This window comes from Augochlora pura, chromosome 3, assembly GCF_028453695.1.
Source record: "Augochlora pura isolate Apur16 chromosome 3, APUR_v2.2.1, whole genome shotgun sequence".
Classification (NCBI taxonomy): domain Eukaryota; kingdom Metazoa; phylum Arthropoda; class Insecta; order Hymenoptera; family Halictidae; genus Augochlora; species Augochlora pura.
In genome coordinates, this window is record NC_135774.1 from 16419581 (window position 1) to 16440766 (window position 21186).

The 21186-nt window shown below is 36.3% G+C and overlaps 1 protein-coding gene across 1 annotated transcript in view; it reads left to right on the top strand.

Moving 5' to 3' along the window:
* The window catches only part of LOC144479146 (pyrokinin-1 receptor), a 61006-nt gene extending 42799 nt beyond the window's left edge, over window positions 1–18207 (top strand). The window contains exons 2-3 of the mRNA XM_078176357.1: window positions 10473–10696; window positions 15763–18207. Coding sequence (XP_078032483.1) covers window positions 10473–10696; window positions 15763–16344 — 806 coding nt within the window. The 3' untranslated portion in view covers window positions 16345–18207. The remainder of the gene's footprint in view (window positions 1–10472; window positions 10697–15762) is intronic.
* The last annotated feature ends 2979 nt before the right edge of the window (window positions 18208–21186 follow it).

A 21186-nucleotide genomic window follows, 5' to 3' on the forward strand; every position in this document is an offset into this window, starting at 1 on the left:
TTACTCTTCGACTTCCAAAACGACTCTTAGATTTCTTCGCACTTCGACTTTCAGAACAACTCTGCCGTCACTTTCAATGAACAAGCGATTAGCGTCTTAGTCGAACTTGTCTTAAAAAATCCTACTTTGTCTTAAAAGCTACATTTCCCTTACAATCTAATGCTCGCTTTACATTTACGACACTACAATATTATGAGCAACGGAAATACAGCTCCTCTCATCGTTAACTGTTATTAACGAGTGAAATCATTTTGTCTCGTCGATAAATATTACAAATAACTAAAATAGAGATCCTTTAAATAATAACAGTTACGAGCAATCAAATTGGAGCTTGCTTCACTTACAACTGTTAAGAACAAACAAGATAAATTTCCCCCGTGAGTAACTAATATTAGTGACGGAAATAGTAATCCCCCCATCAACAATAGTTACCAATAAGAACGAAATTTTCAGTCGCTTATAATAATTACTTATAATCAAGACAGATTGCAGTTTGTGGTTAATGCCCTCAACTTAAATAAGAAACAAGCTTCGGCTACCGTTTGTTTGAATAAAAATACATCGAAATAACTCTTATTTGTTGTCTCTGCTTTAGAGGACTTCAATTAAAGTTGAAATATTGGGTTTTAAGATAAAGCGAAAATATTACTTTTGTTTACATAACTTATCGTGGAAAGATCTGGTTTTTAAGAGTTAATTTAAATCGATTTAGAAATTCATACAATAATAGCGACTGCGTTTGTCGCAACTCTGCGATCGATAAATCCGCAATATTACTACCGAGAATCGTTCACGGCGCTTCCTGCAAACATAATTTATCCAGCCGTTGCGGTGTCCCGGGGGAGGCGGAACGTTTTCACAGATCCATGAATTTATCAAGTCGGCGTCGAATGCTCCGCTGGAATTTACACGAGTCACGTAGAACATCTTGCAAACAAGTTATCCATCTTGTTGGTAGCTCGAAAAGGGACCGTGTTTCGGCAATCTCGACTCGTTAGCACCGTGCTCGACTTTCGCCTAACTTGCTGGCTGCTCTTCCACCGACTTCGCGGAACTTTTACCCGAGTAAATACACATGATCTGCACGTTTTTCGAGTTTGATTTACTATGCGACCCATCGGTTTTCGAAGTTTAACTGTTCCTGCTGGCATCGATATACGCCCAGGAAGAGGGTGTCGTGACAGATGATGCGAAACCTGACCAGAGAATTACTTGGGCCAGTAAAAACGAAGAAATATTTCCGTACACATTTCTCGAATTTATTTTTTGTCCTCAAATTTCCTATTGATACAGCGACGGACTGAAGTATTGCTACAGCTTGTATATATCATATAATTTTATGTACTATAAGTCCATGAGAAATGTTTCGCGTTCGAAAGATACTCTTGTCTCGCACTCCCAAAAGCACTTGTGTACGTGGTTGTTGATCCGGTTTGTAAGACCAGATTGTGTGTACGCGTTTGGTACAATGCCGTAGTGATACAGACGCTTGGTTGCTTCTATTTACACTTTATTTACAACACTGTATAGGTATAATGAATAAAAATTTCTGAATGTGTTCGAATGTGTTATGTTTGAGTTATAATTTCGTTCTTAGTATGAATGCGTTATGTTTGAATGTTTGCTTTGATATGTCTTTCGTTCGTCGTGGTCTGTATGTTGTCACCTCGGTTTTCCATTGATTGGTGGAGGGTAGTTTTTGGTGGAGGAAATGAAGCGTTTTTGATTGGAGGTGGGTGTGTCGCAAAAAACTTGGAATGAGGAGTAGGAAATTTGGTAGAAAGTTCTTCTTTGTTACAGTAATATTTATGAATAGTTGTCCGTGCAACGGTATTGTGGGTCTGTTGCACGTGTTGTCCGTTCGTCGAATCGAGTTTCGTTAAGTATGGTAGTCGTAAAATGATTAAAAATCTACAGAATTTTCCATCCCGAAACGCGATCGTATTTATTCGCTACGCTATCTTCGAAACAACTGCGCATGTCAATCAAAATGAGATCATGATTATTTTATTCTTTAAACAATTAATTTCAATACTAGTGATAATCGCGACTTTTTCATTTATGAAGCTAATTTTGATATTTATTCGAAATGTTTCAAAACTGGAACAACACGTGATTATTTCGTAATGCTATTGCAAGTCGCGGATGTGTCGATCTGGGCTGATCGTAGATGCGGCAAAGTCAGCCTAAATACTGTACTACTACTACTACAACTATTATATTATTACTACTGCAGCCAGTACAGTGACCAATTAATAATACATAAACGACAGACACTGTACTCGTGATATTGAGAATGTTACTTATAAAAGAAGAGCGTGCAACTCACATTTTTATGTTACGTTGGCTTGAGAAGCGGCAGTAGCAGCAACAGCAAAGGAAGGCAGCAGAATAAAAAGCAGCAACAGGAAGTGCAGATATGAGGCAGCATTTTGGAAAACTGACCAGAAGTGACCAGTAGGATGACCAGAAGTGGCCTCTAGGACGACCACTTATAACCACTTAAATGACCACTTGAATATCCTCGTAATCACTTGAATGAGCACTGATAACCATTTGAGTGTCACTAGTGAGTCCACAGGGTGGACCAAGGGTCAGCAGTAATCCATAGAAGTCCAATGGTTGAGAGCACTTCGCGAGAATATTTGCGGCGAGCACGTTACGACATACGACTACTTTCATCCACACGGTCGCGCTGACTGATTGAATAATAACATACCCCCGACGCCGAACGTTTACCTGAAAGTAACCGTGAACAATAACTTTCATATTGCGTAGTATTCAACCGATTTTCTTTCACTAATAAATTTATTATTTCTGACTTCTTAATATTTATAACAATTCCGTTTGTTAGAAATATGATCAAACATTCTCTTAGCTATTTTGTCATTTAATTTGTTAATAAAAATAACTGATAGAACCAGAGACATGGAATAATTTTTCGAGCACGTATGTTTCGAGAAATTGCCGAATCATTAATAAATTAATTGCTTCTTGACATTTAATATTTACAGGAATTCTTTTTGCCGATTATATTATTAGCACATATTCACAATTTTGACATTATCTGTAGAAATGATATGATCTCTATAAAAATAACGTGATGTTAAAAATTATTTTATATCTAATGTTGTTGAGGACTCGTCAGATGGATGATCAAGATCCTCTAAATATTGCACTTGGTGCCTACTAGTTCGAAGGACCACCCACTGTTGTGGAACTAAATGACTGACTTTATTTGTAACGCGCTACCTAACCGTTACGCGTATCTCTCTATGTCTTTTGTACTGTACTGTCTGGATCTCTAATCTATTCTGTACTATCTGAAGTTCTGATCTGTTCTGTCCTCTCTGAAGCTATGACGTATTCTGTACTGTACTGTGTTGTTTGAAGCTATGATCTATACTGTCCTGTGTGAAGCTATGATCTATTCTGTACTGTGTGAAGCTATGATCTATTCTGTACTGTGTGAAGCTCTAATGTATACTGTCCTGTACTGTTTGAAGCTATGATCTATTCTGTGCTGTACTGTTTGAAGCTATGATGTATTCTGATTTTCGCTAATTTTCTCCATCAACCCCTCTTTTGGGCCTTGAGCGCCCCTCCCTTTTCCCGGAGTCGAGAAGAAACCCACCATCCCTTCCAATGTGCCCGAGGCACGTTGTCAGGTTATGTGCAATGCGCGGAAATTCCAGCTGGCCAGGATTGCCGATGCTGATAGCTGGCGGCCGATTCAAGGACAAGTTATTTATTATATCTAACGGTATGAGATTCAGTGAAAAACCTTTAACACGTTGAGTGCCACGCGATTTTATAACGACTTTCCCGTCAGACCTCGCGCGCTGGTATCGTGGTACAGCAATGCGAAGCGTCAGTCATCGATGACTGACGCGGCCTGAACGGAAAGCTCTGTGTCAGTCACGTGACACTCAACTTGTTAACGATAGTTTTGACTATCATAAACAGCTAGGTCCTTTACTATCTATTCTTCTTCAATTTCACAAACCCTAGCTTCTATTTGCTTTATTACTTGCATATTTAACGGGTGTACATTTAATATGTACACTGCAAGCATTTATTATTATTAATTTCCTGTAGAATTTGGTCATCGGAAACTATTCAAGAGTATCGATCTACTATCATAATAATACGTAGGTATCGATGAATTTGCATGATCTGAAACAGTGTCTGGAAGCTCCAGTGGATCTGAAATTAGATTCCCAGTACGGAAGCATCAGCAAACCGTCCTGTTTCGCATGGCTAGTAGTGATATTACGTAGAACGTCTCTGCCATTGTAATATCTTCTGGATGATTGAGCGTGTTATGCGGACGTACATTCGTTATTGATTGGTGTTCATCACGTGGGTCGGCGATAGGGCGCGAAGAATTGATATATAACCGTGGAATATTGTCTATAGACCGAGCATGTGCCAGGCGTGTGACTTTATAGTCCGATTAAAATGAAGCACCGTCCCATTTTTTCAACGTTAAACCACAGGCTCCGCTTTTACGTCATGAATACTTTGAAGGTCGCAGGACGTTTATGACGGCGTTGCTACAACGACCTAATAAATACGTCCTACCGTCACGGATAACCTGTAATTAAATCTTACTCATTAACATATTAATTCTCAAGCATTTCAATAAATCAATTTCCGTGCAGCGTTCCCAGAAAATATTCCCGCTTTTCGCAAAGTTCTCGATATTTTCAGCCTTCATCATACGCCAATAAGTCTAAACTCATTTCATAGTCCAAATTTTAGTAACTATTTAAGAAAAGAAAATGGTTAATTTTAGCGAGACTGAAATATGTTGTCGAGATCATTGTTTCGAACATCTTTCCTTATACATGTTGCCCGCCGCGGTATTCCATAAAACCTTTCCCATAAAACTTCATACGTATCAAATATAAAAATGAGATATATATTTAGAAACTGAAAAACAATTTGTATAATTACATTTAAATAAATTTTTTAAATTTATCGAAATTTATTGTTTAACAAATTCAATGAATTTCTCGATTGGAATCACTATGCGCCGCTCGGCCTTCATTTCCGAGGTATTTACAAAAATGACTTTATCTATACACTATGTTACCGGCATAAGTATAAAATATCTATATTCGAATATCAGTATTCCGTTAATATCTACAGGGAAAAGTTGTTTGGAATGACGAATTTGACAATATATTTTATATTTGACAATATTATTAACTTAAAATTTGATTTACTACTTCTCTTTTTTCATCGCATTGCACTTTGAACGAAAGGTGTCGGCTGACCTGTCCGACCATGGCCGCCCGTTTCTACTTTCCGCGGAATCGATATTTTGATTAGATCCAATTAATTAAATTCAATGGATCGCGTGACGTCCTTGTTCGATGGCATTTCCCCCCAATGGGAAGCACAGAGTACCATTAATAATCGATAGCAATGAGAGTCAATAATTGCAGTTCATCGGGAGGCGATCGTGAGGTCGATCAGTGTTGATCGACACCGCGATAACGCGTTCTTTATAGACTCGCTTTCGAGCGCGCCGCTCTCTTAATTTCTTCACGTGACAGTTCGTGAAGATGATGAGGGCTACCGACGAATTTACGATAACGTTTGGTCTCGTTATCCCTCGTCCCGAATACTACTAGTGGCACCCTCAGCGCGGAAAAATTGAACGCTAGTTTTCGCAATGATACTCGGTTGAAAGGAGTCATCGACGAAAGAAGTACCCATGCTCCGGGTACGACGAAATAATTGACCGGCGATTGAGGCGCTGTTGGGTTAATTGGGACGATGCGTTTGCTGGCATGCTCTTAGATCAGCACTTGCTTGACCTAATTCCAACAACTATTGTTTGCAAAACTTCTAAGCGCCTTTAAAATACTAACATCAAAAATATAGCGAATTACAGAATGAAATAAGAATCGAGAAACAGGGAATCATAGAAAATTGTTTTAAGTAAAGTTCCTTCTTCGACAGAATAGAATGTACATTTGAAAATATTCACATACTTCGACACAAAAGCGTGCGTCTGGCGGTAACAAAGAATCGTTCTACCAAGATCATTTTAATGAGTTTGTTAAGATCATCGACACTTTTGTTTGCAAGTTTGGGTCAAGACGAATTCAATGACTTATAATAAGGCTCGGAACGCAACATTATATAGAAACGGTGTAATTTATATTATTTTTTCAGAAACGCTTACTGTATCGAGCATCGTTCTGTATTTTTAAAATTTTAACTAATTTTTTAATTGTCAAAATCATCTCGATGTCACCATATTAGAGGTCATTAATCGCGTCTTGTGACAAACGACAGCAATGCGCTGTGAAAAATTAATGTTAATGTGTTAAATACTGTCAACGTGCTTGAAAGAGTCACAAAAATGATCTTGGTAGAAGAATTCTTTATTATCATCAGAGTTACGTATGGAAACCATTTAAATGGCACTTCGTCATTTTTTCATACATTTCTTAATAACATCAATAACTTAGATGTTGAATTTCAATTAATCCCCCAGTATATTTTTAAACATTATTTTAACAATTGTATTTAAATAATTAAAACTCAAAGGGAACAGTATGATATTGTTTTAAGTAAGGTTCCCATTATGGAACAATCGAATTTAAAGAAATGTTTGATAGATATATGGAACAAGATTACGTGTCTGATTATCGCAATACTAATATCTGTAACAGTATTGAACAACTTAATTTAAACAAATTAAGAACGTATTTTTCAGTTACACTTTTCAGAATTGTTAAAACAGAATTTTTTAATTACTTTGGGATTTTCCTTTCTATAACTGAAGCAAAATAAACATGTAGTTAGATTATTTTGTTTCCAAGTGAAAAGTTAAATGGCGCTATTACAATTTCAACGATATTTGCACAATTTTTGTTTGAAACATTTTTTTCGTAATTTATTATACTTGAAAGAATTAAATACCTTCCAGAAAGAAGTAACATTGTCATTTTAATAAAAAAAAATTTGTAAGTGTATAGTATAGGTGAGAGTGTATGGTATGTAAGAAGGAATGTGCGGTTGTATGAATGTATACGATGAACATGAATGCATGGTGCTGTACGAGAAACAAATGAATGATTCGGATCATCGATCGGGCGAGCGAGAAAGGGAACGTAGCAGCACTTCTTCGGTGACGCCACGTGGAGACAGAAGTCGTTTTGTGTATATCGTGATATAATAAAAGTTCAAAATATTCATTTAACCAAGTTCCTTACAATATATCCTTGACGTAAACGTAAAAAATCAGTTAAATATCTTAAAAAATATTGAACCTACAAAAGAAATGTTTCAAACAGAAATTTTGCATTTTTGTACGTGAAATATGATTTTGAAATAAAAAATATAAATAAACAAGATCGAGATGACCTTCGAATAATCTTAAAAACGCCCAAACATTAAATATACTAGTAGTGCCATTTGACACTCAACTCAAAATACTAAAGGACATGTGTCATTTTTCTTTCTCATTTTTAATACTTTGCGCGTGTACGTTATTTTTACAATCCCAATTTAAATGAAGCATCCAGTGTTTGTCGTCCATTGTATTTTCTGCCAATTCTCGTTAAAATTCCATCGTTCAGGTAAATGGGAAAATCATGCCGAAAAGTTCGCACTAGAAAGTATATATTTATCCTTTGAGAAAGTTCAGCGTGCGCTTAAAGCTTTCATGGTATCATACACTGAACAAAATCCTTTTTGACGTCGGGGGGATATCGTTTTAGAACATGAATATTGATAGGGTGTCGAGTCTCACGGATCTTCAGGCGCTGCTCAGATATTGCAGTCCCCGAGCTCTAGCACAATCGAACAACAGATATCAAGTAATCCCATTGAAAGCTCGAATATATGACGTTGTTTCCCTGTATACAAGACAGCAAATAGATTTCCTGGAAATCCGTGTCCATTCATTGGCGAATCTTCCGTGAACCGTGGAACATCTTCCGACTTATCTGTCGGCTTGCGCCTCGAGAATTAATCTTTATCAGATCCCTTGATTGATCCCTCACACACACGAACACATAGCATTGAAATTCAAAACAAAACAGTCATTTAGGAAAATTGTAGATATTTCCGTAGTTTCTATCTTGTAAATTGTTATTACGATCATATAAGGCTAGTTTTTAAGAACCACCGCAGAACAAAATCATAACATAGACAAATTTTGGTTAAAAATTGACCAACTTTAATGAACGACAACTCTGCGAGAAGTCATCGCAAAATAATGACCATTTTTTTAAATTAAAGCTTGAAATCTCTACTTTACGATACTATTTCTTGTTTTTAAGTTCAACACACATTCGACAATGTAATCCTTTAAATCTGAGGCCATAATGGTCACATCGAAAATTGCCAAGTTTGACGAAATGTACGAACTTAGTAAAAATCTTTTTCAGGTATGTCGCTTGCAGCGGGATGTAGTTCGATTTTTGACATTTAGTTTAAAAATAGAAACATAGCTGTGTCTTTTTTCTAAAAATTATAGCATCTCAATAGAACCACTGCAATTTTATTATGTGCCGGTGGCATTTGGATGACTATGGACGAGGGTTCGTGGAATTTCCATAAACTTGGCTGTTTTTAATATAGCAAGTATGGCATTAGATTTAAAGGATTATAGCACCTAAAAGGAAAGATTTCAAGCTTTAATTTAAAAGTAATGATTACTTTTACTATAATATGATTGTAATGATTGAATTATTAGCTTACGACGCCTTCTCGCAGTGTAGCTGTCCATCAACAATTGGCCAATTTTTATCCAAAACTTTGTGTACAATTTGTGCTAAAATAAAACTTTGTGTATAATTTATACGAACAGTGTATCGCAATCGTTTAGAACGTTCGATCTTCATAATTGTCCTATCAAAAAATTTGTATTGTAGCTTGATCTGTATAAAATCTAATTCAAAATTAATCTAAACACATCTTCGAGAGAAAATTGTTAATAACGAGAGTTATTCGCTTAAAAATGCTTATACTACCAATAGAAAACTGCAGTAACCAACTGCACTTGGATAAACCATAATTCCACGATTTGAGAGCAGCACAAGGTGTCTTCCGTGAATTTATAGTGTTTTCTTTAATCGACTTCTTGGTCTCATTAACTTAATAGGAAGTTAAAGAAGAATTGAACTTCGCTCTTTCCTTAGCTATTTACTTATAACGAAACGTCTCATCTTCAGTATTTCAACGGACGTCAGCAGTTTAATGTAGGTTAATAAGGTTACTCAATTTTTTAATTCAGTTCAAGTTCCTCGAACAATTTTGCCGAACAGAAGAAAGTCTTGAGATACTATTTAAATACACTCAAACTACAGCAAACGCTACATAAAACAGTTATCACAACATAAGAATACGTTAGCTGTAGATTTAATTAACGCTGACACTAACAATTTTAGACTAAAAAGATATAACCCCTTAAACTTAAGTAATAGATTCACTAAGTAAATCTAACACTATTCTAAACATAGCCATGATCGCACACAAAAATATTATAATACAATGTACTATCTGATGTAATCACATAAGTTACTTTTCATATCACAGCAAATCATCAACAAATGTACTCATAATTCCACGGAGGACTTGATTATAAATACTACTCTAAAATAAAGAAAAATTTAAATACACCGTTATCGTATCTTGCGAAGCGATTATGTTAACTATAGTGATTTATCAAATTATTAAGGAGGAATTCTAATGGGAATTGCGTGTATCTTTTACTTTGTTATGAAATCTTTTGCAAAGAAACTATTATATTTTCTGCAGTCAAATTGACAAGGTTTATTTGTATTGGGTGTCCAGAGTGTTAACAAGATTTGGTGCAAAATTGACCTTGACCGACTCGATCGAGGTAAATTTTTTTATGGTTGCATCGTGTTCTACTCATCGAGAAGAACAAACGTTTCGGAGGATCCATGAAAACTAATCGTTCTCTTGAAAATAGAATTTGAAGGTTCAATAATACTGGAACTTATTTTATCCAGAATTTCATTACAACATAATTTAATACAGAAGCACTGAAAATTTGCTGGTTAAATTTACAGGTTAGTGAGGAATAGGTGAAAACAACTAAACAGAAGGAAGTTCCAGGACAACGTTATTTTTGGCGGCTACATATGCCATTTAGTCGCCAAGAATTAATATTAACAACAAAGTTAGCCTTTTCATACAATTTTACATTGCGTAATCGTGAATTTTATATTTTCCGCTTTATATTTCCGTATAATAAATAAGAAATAGTCTCGTAGGATTAGTACGTCCGCAGCAACCATGGAAACCTATTCACTTAACTATAATTAATAGTTCCATTGAAAATTAAATTGATCAAAATTAGGGGAAACTAGTAACTAATATTAGTGGAAATATTTAAAATATTTTAGTAATATGTTAACGTTGACCGGAACTGGTAAAGATTACAACATTTTCGTTAAATTACGTGAAATATGTTGCAGTTGCAGTCGTGATAGCATTTTTCATCTGTTGGGCGCCGTTCCACGTACAACGGCTGATCGCTGTTTATGGGACAGAACCGGACCACATAACGTCGAACAGCAAAGGCATGGCTAACCTCTATCTTTTGATGACCTACACGTCCGGCGTTCTTTATTATATGTCCACAACGATTAACCCAATTCTGTACAACATCATGTCGAACAAGTTTCGAGCGGCTTTTATGGTGAGCACCGTTATCTTTTCATTTCAGTCATCAACTTGTTCCTCGGCATTTCAACTTCTCTTCTTCTTAATAGTCTTTATTCTGTTCTTTGTCCTAAAAACATTCATTTTTATAATCTGAATATATAGATTGTTCCCACCCTCATGAAATTGATATTTACCGTATAATACCGTAGATTAGAAAACTAAATGTCACGAGTTTGTTAGGTGTTTAAAATCATAATCTAACAATCACGCTTTATCCATTAAGTACACAAACTGATCAAAACAATTCGTTGAAGACTTGGGAAAATCTTGGAAAAAAGGAATGCACTCAAGTCTATCACGTTCACAATCATTGCTTTAATACGCTCATGACTGTTACGAAATTTCGCCCAGCTAGTTTACTAATAACACACCTTGTATAATATAAGTAAACTGTGGATTTTATGCATTTATGGCAAAAATGAACAAGTCAGACGTTGTAAAGAAATTATACAAATTTGAGGATAACGGTACATTATGTTTAACTTATTACAATTATTAAAGGAGGGAAGACATTTCCACCTAACTTATGTTTCTTATAATTAACTCAGAAAATTTTTTTTTTTCTTTTTTTTTCTTAGAGGTTTTACGTCGCATCAGCTGCAAGGCTATTAGCGACCTTCTATTTAAATAGACCTTATATTTTGTTTATTAAGCCTGTATCTCTCAGAAATTTTAATAGGTCCTTGATTTTGTTGATGTTTATGTTATCCTTGAGCAGTGGTTTTAGTTTGTGTTTGGTGCGCATATAATTGTATTTTCGGCAGTTTAAGATTAGGTGGTCCGTTGTCATTTGGGTGTTGCATTCTTCACATAGTGGGGATGGTCCTTTAGTTAGCAGATATGAGTTTGTGTATCTGGAATGGCCAATTCGGATGCGGCTAATCGCTACTTGGTCCCTCCTGGGTAGTGTACTGGTCATTTGATAGTTACTGAACAATTTTTCTGTAAAGTTAGTTATATGGAGTGGGACTGATTGTTTCCATGTAGTTTCCCATTGTTGCGTTAGTTGGCTTTTGATCGTTTTTATCATGTCTTCCATGTGTAGATTTTGGTCATCATTTGGCGGTGTTAATGCTGTTGCTTCTTTGTCTACTTGGTCAGCTCTTTCGTTGCCAGGGATGCCGACGTGAGATGGGATCCATATGATCTTTATTTTGTTTCCTTTGCATGTAATTTTGTGGTAGATTTCTATGATATTGAGGATGGTGTCGTTATTTGTTATTTTATTATTTAATGTTGCTATTGCACTGTAGGAATCGGTGAGTATGGCAGTATGTTGATAGGATTTTTCGTGTGCTATTTTAAAGGCATGGTTTATACCCATTAGTTCGGCTGAGAGTACTGATGTTGCGTTGGAAAGTTTGATTCTAACTATTGATTCTGGTGTTACTACTGCATATCCAGTTCCAGATTCCGATTTGGAGCCGTCGGTATATATATGTATATAGTCTTTATGGTCATTTAGAATTTCTGCCATTAAGGAGCGGTATATTTCAGGATTTGTGTTTCCTTTTGCATGGAGTAATAGTTCAGTGTTTGTTTCTATTGGTTGGATTGTCCATGGTGGAATTGTTGGAAGTCTTCGAGGTATGGTGGATGTTAATTTGGTGTTTAATTCTTGTTCATATGTATGTATTCTGTAGTGATATGGTTTGGTTGAATGTTTGTTTTGTGTATACTTAGTGATAAGGCAGTTTGTTGTAAATGTTTTTAGGTATACGGGCTTATCTGGGGTTGTCGAAATTTTTATTGCCTGAGAAGTACTGAGTAATTTTCTCCTAAAACTGAGGGGTGGTTCATTTGCTTCTTCTAGTACACTTAGAATTGGGCTTGTTCTGTAGGCTCCTGTGCGATTCTTAGAGCCGTAAGAAAATTTTTATTTTGTATAATAATGCAGTACTACCTGCGCATGCGTCGCCTTACGTAGTTATTTTTCTTGACTACACTGATCTGAAAACGTAACCTCCATGATCAGTGTATTGTGTGTAAATAATTCCGAGTCTTAGACTAAGCTTGAAAACTAAAAGCGGGTATCCATCTGAGAAGACGAAACTCGTGGTGGTTACTTTGTAATCTCGAAGCTCGAATTGCTTTGACACGTGATGCGCGTGTCAACTGTTAATTTATCTCCTCCCTGATCGGCTTTTCCTGGCTAACAACTGACAATCGGTCCTCGTGGCTTGAATGCCGATCACTCTTGCCAACTTTACAAACTGATTTCGTATTACCAGAGTAGTTCTCCGCAAGTCCCGTTGGCATCATGTTGCAGTAATGGGACCCACTCTTGCATGGTTTTCTTGCTCTCTAAATTATCGTGTACATCCATACCATTTACTGCGTGTCCAATCCACAGTAGAGCCTGCATCTGTAGTGAATCGTAAATCAATTAGAGCAATGAAAATTTCTATAACTGCCCTCGCTAACAGATCTTGTTCCGACTTGAAGGTCAAGAGTAGGACCTACTACTGTACATTATAACGGTTATATAAGGGTGTATCAAAATTATTATAACTCTGGAAAATAAGGGGTTCCTGAGATCATTTGAAGTAACATTTTCCTTATCTAAAATACAATCCGCGGCTTAGTTTACCAGTTATTAATAAAAAACAGTACCAAATGAGTAATGAGCGCACGAATTTTCGACATGCTGCAACGAGATCGAGGCAGCAAAGTGAACACTGCTACGCTTCAAAACGGGACGAAAGAAAAAAGCTACATTCAGGCTCCAAGTCGTATTCGAAATAATAAACAAGGAATGAACTTTCCGAATATTTTATTAATTTTAAGAATCTCAGAAAGGTTATTAATATAAAACTCACACGTTTAGTTGAAAATCCATGGCATGGTCGGAGGATGGTCCATTGATCTCGTACAACGTATGAAGAACGGCACGACTTGATCTGTGTACAATAGTGACGAAATGTTTGCTTTCACTGCATTATCACGAAATACTGATCACTAATTCAATAATAATTGTAAAGATTTCCTCGCTTAATACGTGTGGCCTGTTTAATACATCTCGCGGAAGGAACTGCGGAATACTACAAGATAGCCAACGAAGCGGCATCATGCACATCAGAATATTAAAACAGCTGTCACGATTAAATTACTTACTATTTCGGGTCCAAGATGTTGTATATGTTCTTCAGTCATTCTAAAATAAGGATAAACAGTGCTTTTCTTAACCCCTCCCGTGCCACTCCCAGACCAAACTGATGCTTGTGATCAGTCGCAATACGAACCGAAATGTAGATGCCCGCGATACCTGTGGTATTGTCAATTTTACGCGATACTGCTGTTGAGGAAGTAAACTCTAATGCTTTTACTTTTACAGATATTAGTATATTTTGCATATAATAGTGTCGTATATAAATAGTTGTGTATATTATTATTGTAGAAAATATATAACGGTTTCAAAATTACATTGCACGAATAAAAAAATAATAAAAATGTAATAAAAAATAGGTCTAGTATTCTTTGATTGTCACTTAAATTATTTAAGACAGACGCTTTTATTCCATGATGTTCAGAATACTTCCAAACTATAAGTGTATTTTCTGTTTCTTACCAAATCCATGATTGTTGTGTCGTACTTTCCTCTTTACTACTCTCATCTATAATCATACGCCTCACACGCTTTGCGACTGGCGTAATCGCGTCACTATCAGAGGATTCGTTAGCAGTGCCTTCATTTAACACTTTTGTATCTTGCATTTTGAAGAGGATTCTTACATTTTAATAATTGAACTGTTTCGTAACAGCAACGATAACAGTCGTGATTAACTGTCATGAGGTACAATGAGGCCTCTCATTGGCCAATGTTTTTCGTTAATAACTTGTAAACAAATCCGTGGATTGTATTTTCGCTAAGGAATAAGTTACTTCAAATGACCACAGGAACCCCCCGTCTCCCGGAGTTACAATAGTTTCGATACATCCTGTATATAGGGGAACCGAGAACGGTTATAACACTTTGATTTTAGATAGCGACTACGCATAAACTTGCATTTACAATGACAATTATTACACGAACATCTTACTAACGAAATATCTAAGTTAACAATATAATATGAAAGGCGGGTAAAATGTTATAACTTACCCCGATCCCGGATCGGTTGTGTTGTACCACAGCATGACATTCTTTATGTGTCCAATCGTTACAGCCACAATATTGAACCCATTTTTCATTAAATGTGCTTGTTCTATAAGGTACCCCGCTATCTTGATATGCTTTTATACTCATGGTTTCTTTATTAGTTTTTCTAACATTTGTACGAGGCATTCTAACAGTTTAATTGTGATATTAAATAATAACAATTTATTAATTAACATGTTAAGTAAAGTGTAATTAGTTGAAATTATACGATGAAAATTAAGCGTAGAAATTCGAACTGCCTATGTTGCAATAATCCTTCGAACTTTAATTATAAATTTGTACTTATAACTTGGTTATTAATGGAAAGTAATTATCAATATTTCTTTAAAACGTATGATTAGAGTTTTAAAATAAGAAAGGAAAGTTATGTTGTACTTGTTGTAATTATGTACTTGTGCAGATGTATATTTAATATTTACCTAAGATCTTGAACCCTTTCTCGTTCTACGAGCGTTTTCCACAATCGTAGGTCCCCCTTGAAAGCTGGAAAGCATTCTCTGATAGTCAAGGTATTTCGAACCTGAAAGAGAAAGAAAATCATTCCAAAAGAAACCAAATGAAAGAAGAATAAAAATTTCGTTGCAGGACGGAGCATGGCCTCTGCACGCGAAAAACGTGATACCTACTTTAGAAAAAAATAGAACGGATTTTCAAGGAACCAATAAAAATTCAAGGTGGGCGTATACATCTCCTGTAAAACTGGCGAGCGTTCGTAGTTCCGATAACATAAAAGCGATGGGCTTCGAGTGCGATTCTAAATTGCTAAATTTCGAACGTCTGCTTAGATTATCACGTTCAAATCTAATGGAACACAGTTCGCAAATCGTTGATCTTTTGACGATCGTCTAACCAAGCACCTACGTTTGATGGGTTTCTGTTTACAGGAAACGCTGTCGAGGAGTTGCAGGATCCCAGGCCTAGCGATTCGTAACGAGCAGAGGTCCTACTCTAGCCTATCCAGGTCGCAGCAAAGAGCTCTGGGCGCTTCGAGAACAGTGGCTACAGCGGGGACAGGGACGGTGATCCACGAGAGCACCGAGTGTTCCGGAAACTCTATAAAAGAAGACAGCCCGAAGCAAACCACGTCTCTGATCGAACGGGTCGCAGCGGACTCGCAGAACGTGGTCGACAACTACGAGACGAGGAACAAGAGCCAGGAGATCGGGACTCTCGATATCTTGGTGAAAGGAGATCGAAGGATTGACGGATCGATGAGGTACCAGAGAAACGGCGGACCATTGTCAGCGAAATATACCACGGTGAAGGTCTCGAACATGGACGGTTCTGGGAAGAAATGGTGGCGACTGCTAAAGTGGTTTCCCGGCTTGAAGTCGCTGAAGCTGGCCGGAAGAGGCACCTATGCTGTCCCGGAAAACCGTATCATGGAGAACGCCGGCCTTCGCAAAGAGGAATTCTCGATGACTATGTGGAGCATGAACGAGGAGAACGAGCAGAGACCAGTTTGAAGCTCGAGGACGCTGAAACAGTTACCAATGAACAATAGAGTGGTCCTTAGCTGTAAGAGTCAAAAATTCTTTTTAAGAATATTTCGGTCTTACCCCTCCAAGTTGTAGCACTTGTGTGAGCGAGAACATAATGTGGGCAAACATTAGAAGCAATCGGGCAATGACAATCAGCGCCGCACTTGCGTTAAATCTTAAACGTTTGAATGATTTCATTCCATATTCAAACATAATTGTCTTTCTTGTGTTTGACATTTGAGGCCTCAGTGAAGGTTCATCAGTTTAGATGAATACATTAGATTTGTTCACTTATTTACTTACCAATTGCAATATTCCAAAATTCGTGCAAGATGTAATTTTGATAGAAAACGCAAGTTTATAATTAAAACTTGTAAAGTTTATATTGATTAATAAATTATACAGTATACAGAATAACATGTCGGAAAAATGGCTTCCAGGGCTTTGCTGGAACATGCGTACCTCTTTGTTGATGTTTTCTACAACCGTTTTTTCAGTGCTCAATTGCCTTTCTGGAGGCGTGGGTGACGTGTTGAACTAAACCTTAGATTTCAAGAACTGCCAAAGAAAAAAGTTCCACAACATTTTACCGCACAAGTAGCACAAAATTCCAATCTTGCACGAATTTAGGGATAACAAAATGGGATGACACCCTATATGGCTAGATACATAAGCAACATTCTTTAAAGTCTGATGTTTGGCATCGAAATCAATATTTTTATGCTAAGGAGTAGTCGGAACTTTACTTTATTACTGCTATTAAATGTAAAGGAGAGGACACAAAATATTAAACATTAAATATCATTCTCACTATATTTACATACAAATTCTTTTTTCTTAAATAAAATTATTTGGACTGGCAGAATTTAATACTGTTTCATTTGTGCTTGTTTGCAGTAATATTTTGCAAGCTTGTATAAAACCAAAGTCATGACTATAATTAGTCAAGAATTATATAATTAGTCAATGTTTTAGGATTTATTTACACGATTGCAGATAATTCAAAAGAGTTATAGGATCGTCGGCAACTTCACATGTATTCTAGGGTTAAAGTTTTGTCGCGGACTGTATATCATGGCTATGTGCGTCGTTGCAATAACAGAGTTGATAGTAATTTTTCTTTTAATTATGACCTTGTTATTTGTCATATTTTCTGTATTTCAAATTCGATTTATTCCTCTTTGTCACTTTCTGCATCGTATACTGTACTTAATGATAAATCCTTTAAGACTTTTCATATATTTTTAAAGATAACACACAAAGCTCATCATTGTTGGTCTAAGCGTTGTCTTCAACAATTTTTCTAAAATAATGAAATACAATTATGTTTGAAAACGAAATCAAATGGTTAATATTTTTATACTTTAACGCAAATGCGGCACGCGTGACCGTTCATGCGAATGCTTCCTGATAAGGTTCAATAAATGCAGAATTTTATAAATAATGTTTAATATAATAGAATGCATAAAAATAAATAAGTTGTTCCAAAAGTCACTCACAATCTGAAATCGAGGGATTCCTGAGGTCTTTTCATGTAACTTTTTTCCTTAACACAAATGCAATTAGCGGCTTTGTTTACGAATTATTAGCAAAAAAACACTGACCGAAATACTATCCAATTAATTGACTGATGTCACAGTTTTTGTTAATAACTCGTAAACAAAGCTGCAGATTGTATTTGCGCCAAGGAAAAAGTTCCTTCTTATGTCCTCAGAAACATCTCATTTCTCGATTGCGAATGACTTTTGGGACACTTTCTATATGGAACAAACGTCTTTCCTATAAAAATATTAACCCAATATCCGCCATTGTCTTTGTTTTAATTTTCAAATACATATTGAAATTTACAATATTCGTCCGGCCAATGTCTCAGAAATGGGACAGCCAGTATTTTTAAAGTTTCAAAATTAATAATAACCATGATGGTAAGTTTAGTTTATGTAAGCTTAAATTAAAAGCTCTACGTAGATATTTTTATAATTTCATTAGTTTTTCAATTGCGGCGGGTAATGGATTAAGGACAACTGAAGGAAATATTTGGAGCGCTCATTCTTTTTTATGTAACAAATTCAAACATGCGTGCACACGTTATGCAGATTATCTTCCGTTACTTCTAAATGTTGTACACACAACTTTCTCACCAAGTGTAGTAATTGTAGCAAGGGGCTAAGACTATATAGAAAATATAAAGTCGGAAAATACAGATCACCCTGGCGAAGAAACTCGAAAAGATTGGAGACACGTCTCCGACTGTACGGTGGACAATCCTGCTGACGCAGAGTGTGATGATCAGTGTTTTCAGTCTGGTGACGGACATAGATCTTTGGTGACGCGGAGAGATTACTAGTTTCATTTTTGTATTATAAATACTGGTATGCTCCGAACGTGCGACATTTAAACGATGAGCTGGCGTTTGCTCGGAAACGGTCGCCTGCGAAAGATGGCGGTTCTAGACACTGAACTGCGGCTCTTAAGCAATTGTGATAAAAATGGTTAAGTAGAAGAGAGAACCTTGAAGATGTAAGAATTTACGAATGTCGTTTTGTTATTTTTGATCTGGTGAAATTATCTGATGATTACAATAGATCAAGAATTTTATTACACTTCATAAATATCCACAATCTCGCTATGCCATTTGCAAGTCGATTCTGCAACAAACTACACAGAGTGTACGCGTTAGGTTTTGCCACCGTTTGTTATACGTTTCCATTAGTGTAATTAAAAAAGTGTTTCACGCAATATATTTTTAATATTTTATGAGCGATATGTCCTCATATTTTTGAATATCAAAAAATGTTCTTGCTATTCGCATTGTGGAAAAACTCTATCGCAAAATAAATTTATAAAACTATTATTATACATATATATCCTTTACAAAACTTCTCCATTTCTTCCGTAATACGTTGCTTTTTGAATTATGCAAATATCATTTTTAGTTTGGTTTTTATGAGCCAAACCTTAGTAAATTCGACAAATTCGCCCGGTTATCTTCAGATTTGTTCTCGTAAACAAATCCGCTAATTGCATTTGTGCTAAGAAAAAAGTAACTTCAAGAGACCTCAAGAACCACTTATTTCCCGATTCAGAGTTACTTTTAGGACACCCTGTACGATTAAACTGCGCAAAAGTTGCCTTACGATCTTAATTTTGTTATCAAACTTTCTAATTTTAAGCAGCGCAACGCAGTACGGACTCGTCATATTTAGAATATTTAAAGTATCATAATTTTGTAAAGAAATATCGTACCACAAAGAGTCGGGCCTCGTTTCAAAGACCAAAACTTTCGCTTTCGCAGGCCATCGTTGATTTCCCTCTAACATAATTTCGAGCGACGTAGTCATATACGAAACTAAAGAATGTTGCGAATTGAACTGGTGCAGTTAAACTGTGAAAATGATATTTTAAAAATTATAAGGAAAGTAGGTTCGTCATTGTATTATTTGTCATGGATTTCAAAATTGTAGCCTCATCTTTAACGCAATACCCGTCATTATCCTTTTTATTAGGACACGATTACATATTGGCATTTATAATATTAAGTTTTTTTTATATCTGCAGTAGTTCATCGGACCAATGTCTTAAAAATGGAACGGTCAATATTTTCAAGAATGAAAATTGAATAATAATAGTAATGGCAAATTCGGTTTAAGTAAGCTTAAAATAAAATATCTAGGTAGATCTTTTTACAGTGTTATCGATTTTTGAATTGTGGCGATTAATGGGTTAAAACGGCACCAAAAGGCTCGACGTACGAAATTTCTGATATTTTATTCAACTTCAAGCGAAACGTGCACGCCGTGCCATGTGGTTTTCGTGTAATTAAATTTGCGGACAATACAGAGAGAATCGCGATCTACGAATAGCGTGTCTATATAGCTCGACAGTTTAACGCCAGGCCATCGTGTCAGGTCGGCTTCTCGATGCCGCGGAAACTTTCGAGCGTTTTTCCGCGGCATGCGTCGCTGACGAACTCGTTAATCCGGACGAATGACGAGGAATCACGAGCTGTAGTTTACTCTGAAAGTTCTGTCGGAGTGATTCGGCGGCTTAGCCCCGGGCTGCTTCAAGCATCAAGAAGACTGATCCTTATTAAACGTATTTTTCACGAGCAAAAATCGGATCGTGAGCCCAAATCGTCCGTTTAGCCACGGTTGCTCGTGGCTATACTGCGGATTTCGCGTGCGTACAACAAAACGACAAAGTTTTATGTACTCCTATAAAAAAAGGAACACAGCTTTACGAATTTCTAGTACAACCGAATAAATCTTTATCATTTTCTAACAAAAATGAAGCAAGCTTTACGAATGTCTCAGGAAAATGCGGAAAGCTTCTTTACGATAGAAAAGCAATTTGGAAGAGAACTAAATTTCAATTTGGTAGTTTGTTGCAATCGACTAAATGAATAATTATTTTCCGTAAAAATCCGCAATTGATCTACGGGACGTCGTGATCTTTGTCGACGATCGACGGAAACAGGAATCATTGTAAAGAGATAATTCTATCGCATGCCTCAATACGTTTCTAATTTCGATAGGTGTATATAAGAGAAGCGACAATGAAGAATTGCCAATATTACCGACGCCATAGTTGTCGTTTTAGTTTCGACAGCGAGATCTTCCGCGGATAGTTTGAAGTGACAACCAGATCTTCAGAATGTGATACTATTTATTGTGTGACTATTAGAACTGTACATTATCGGCGTTACTTCGAAAGTAGATATATCCCGCTTCGCACCACCGTGTGCTCCTCCGTTTGTGTTGTTTGTAAGTCGATGTATTTTCAGTAATAATATTTTTGATAATTATCAAACTAACTTGACCTTTATTC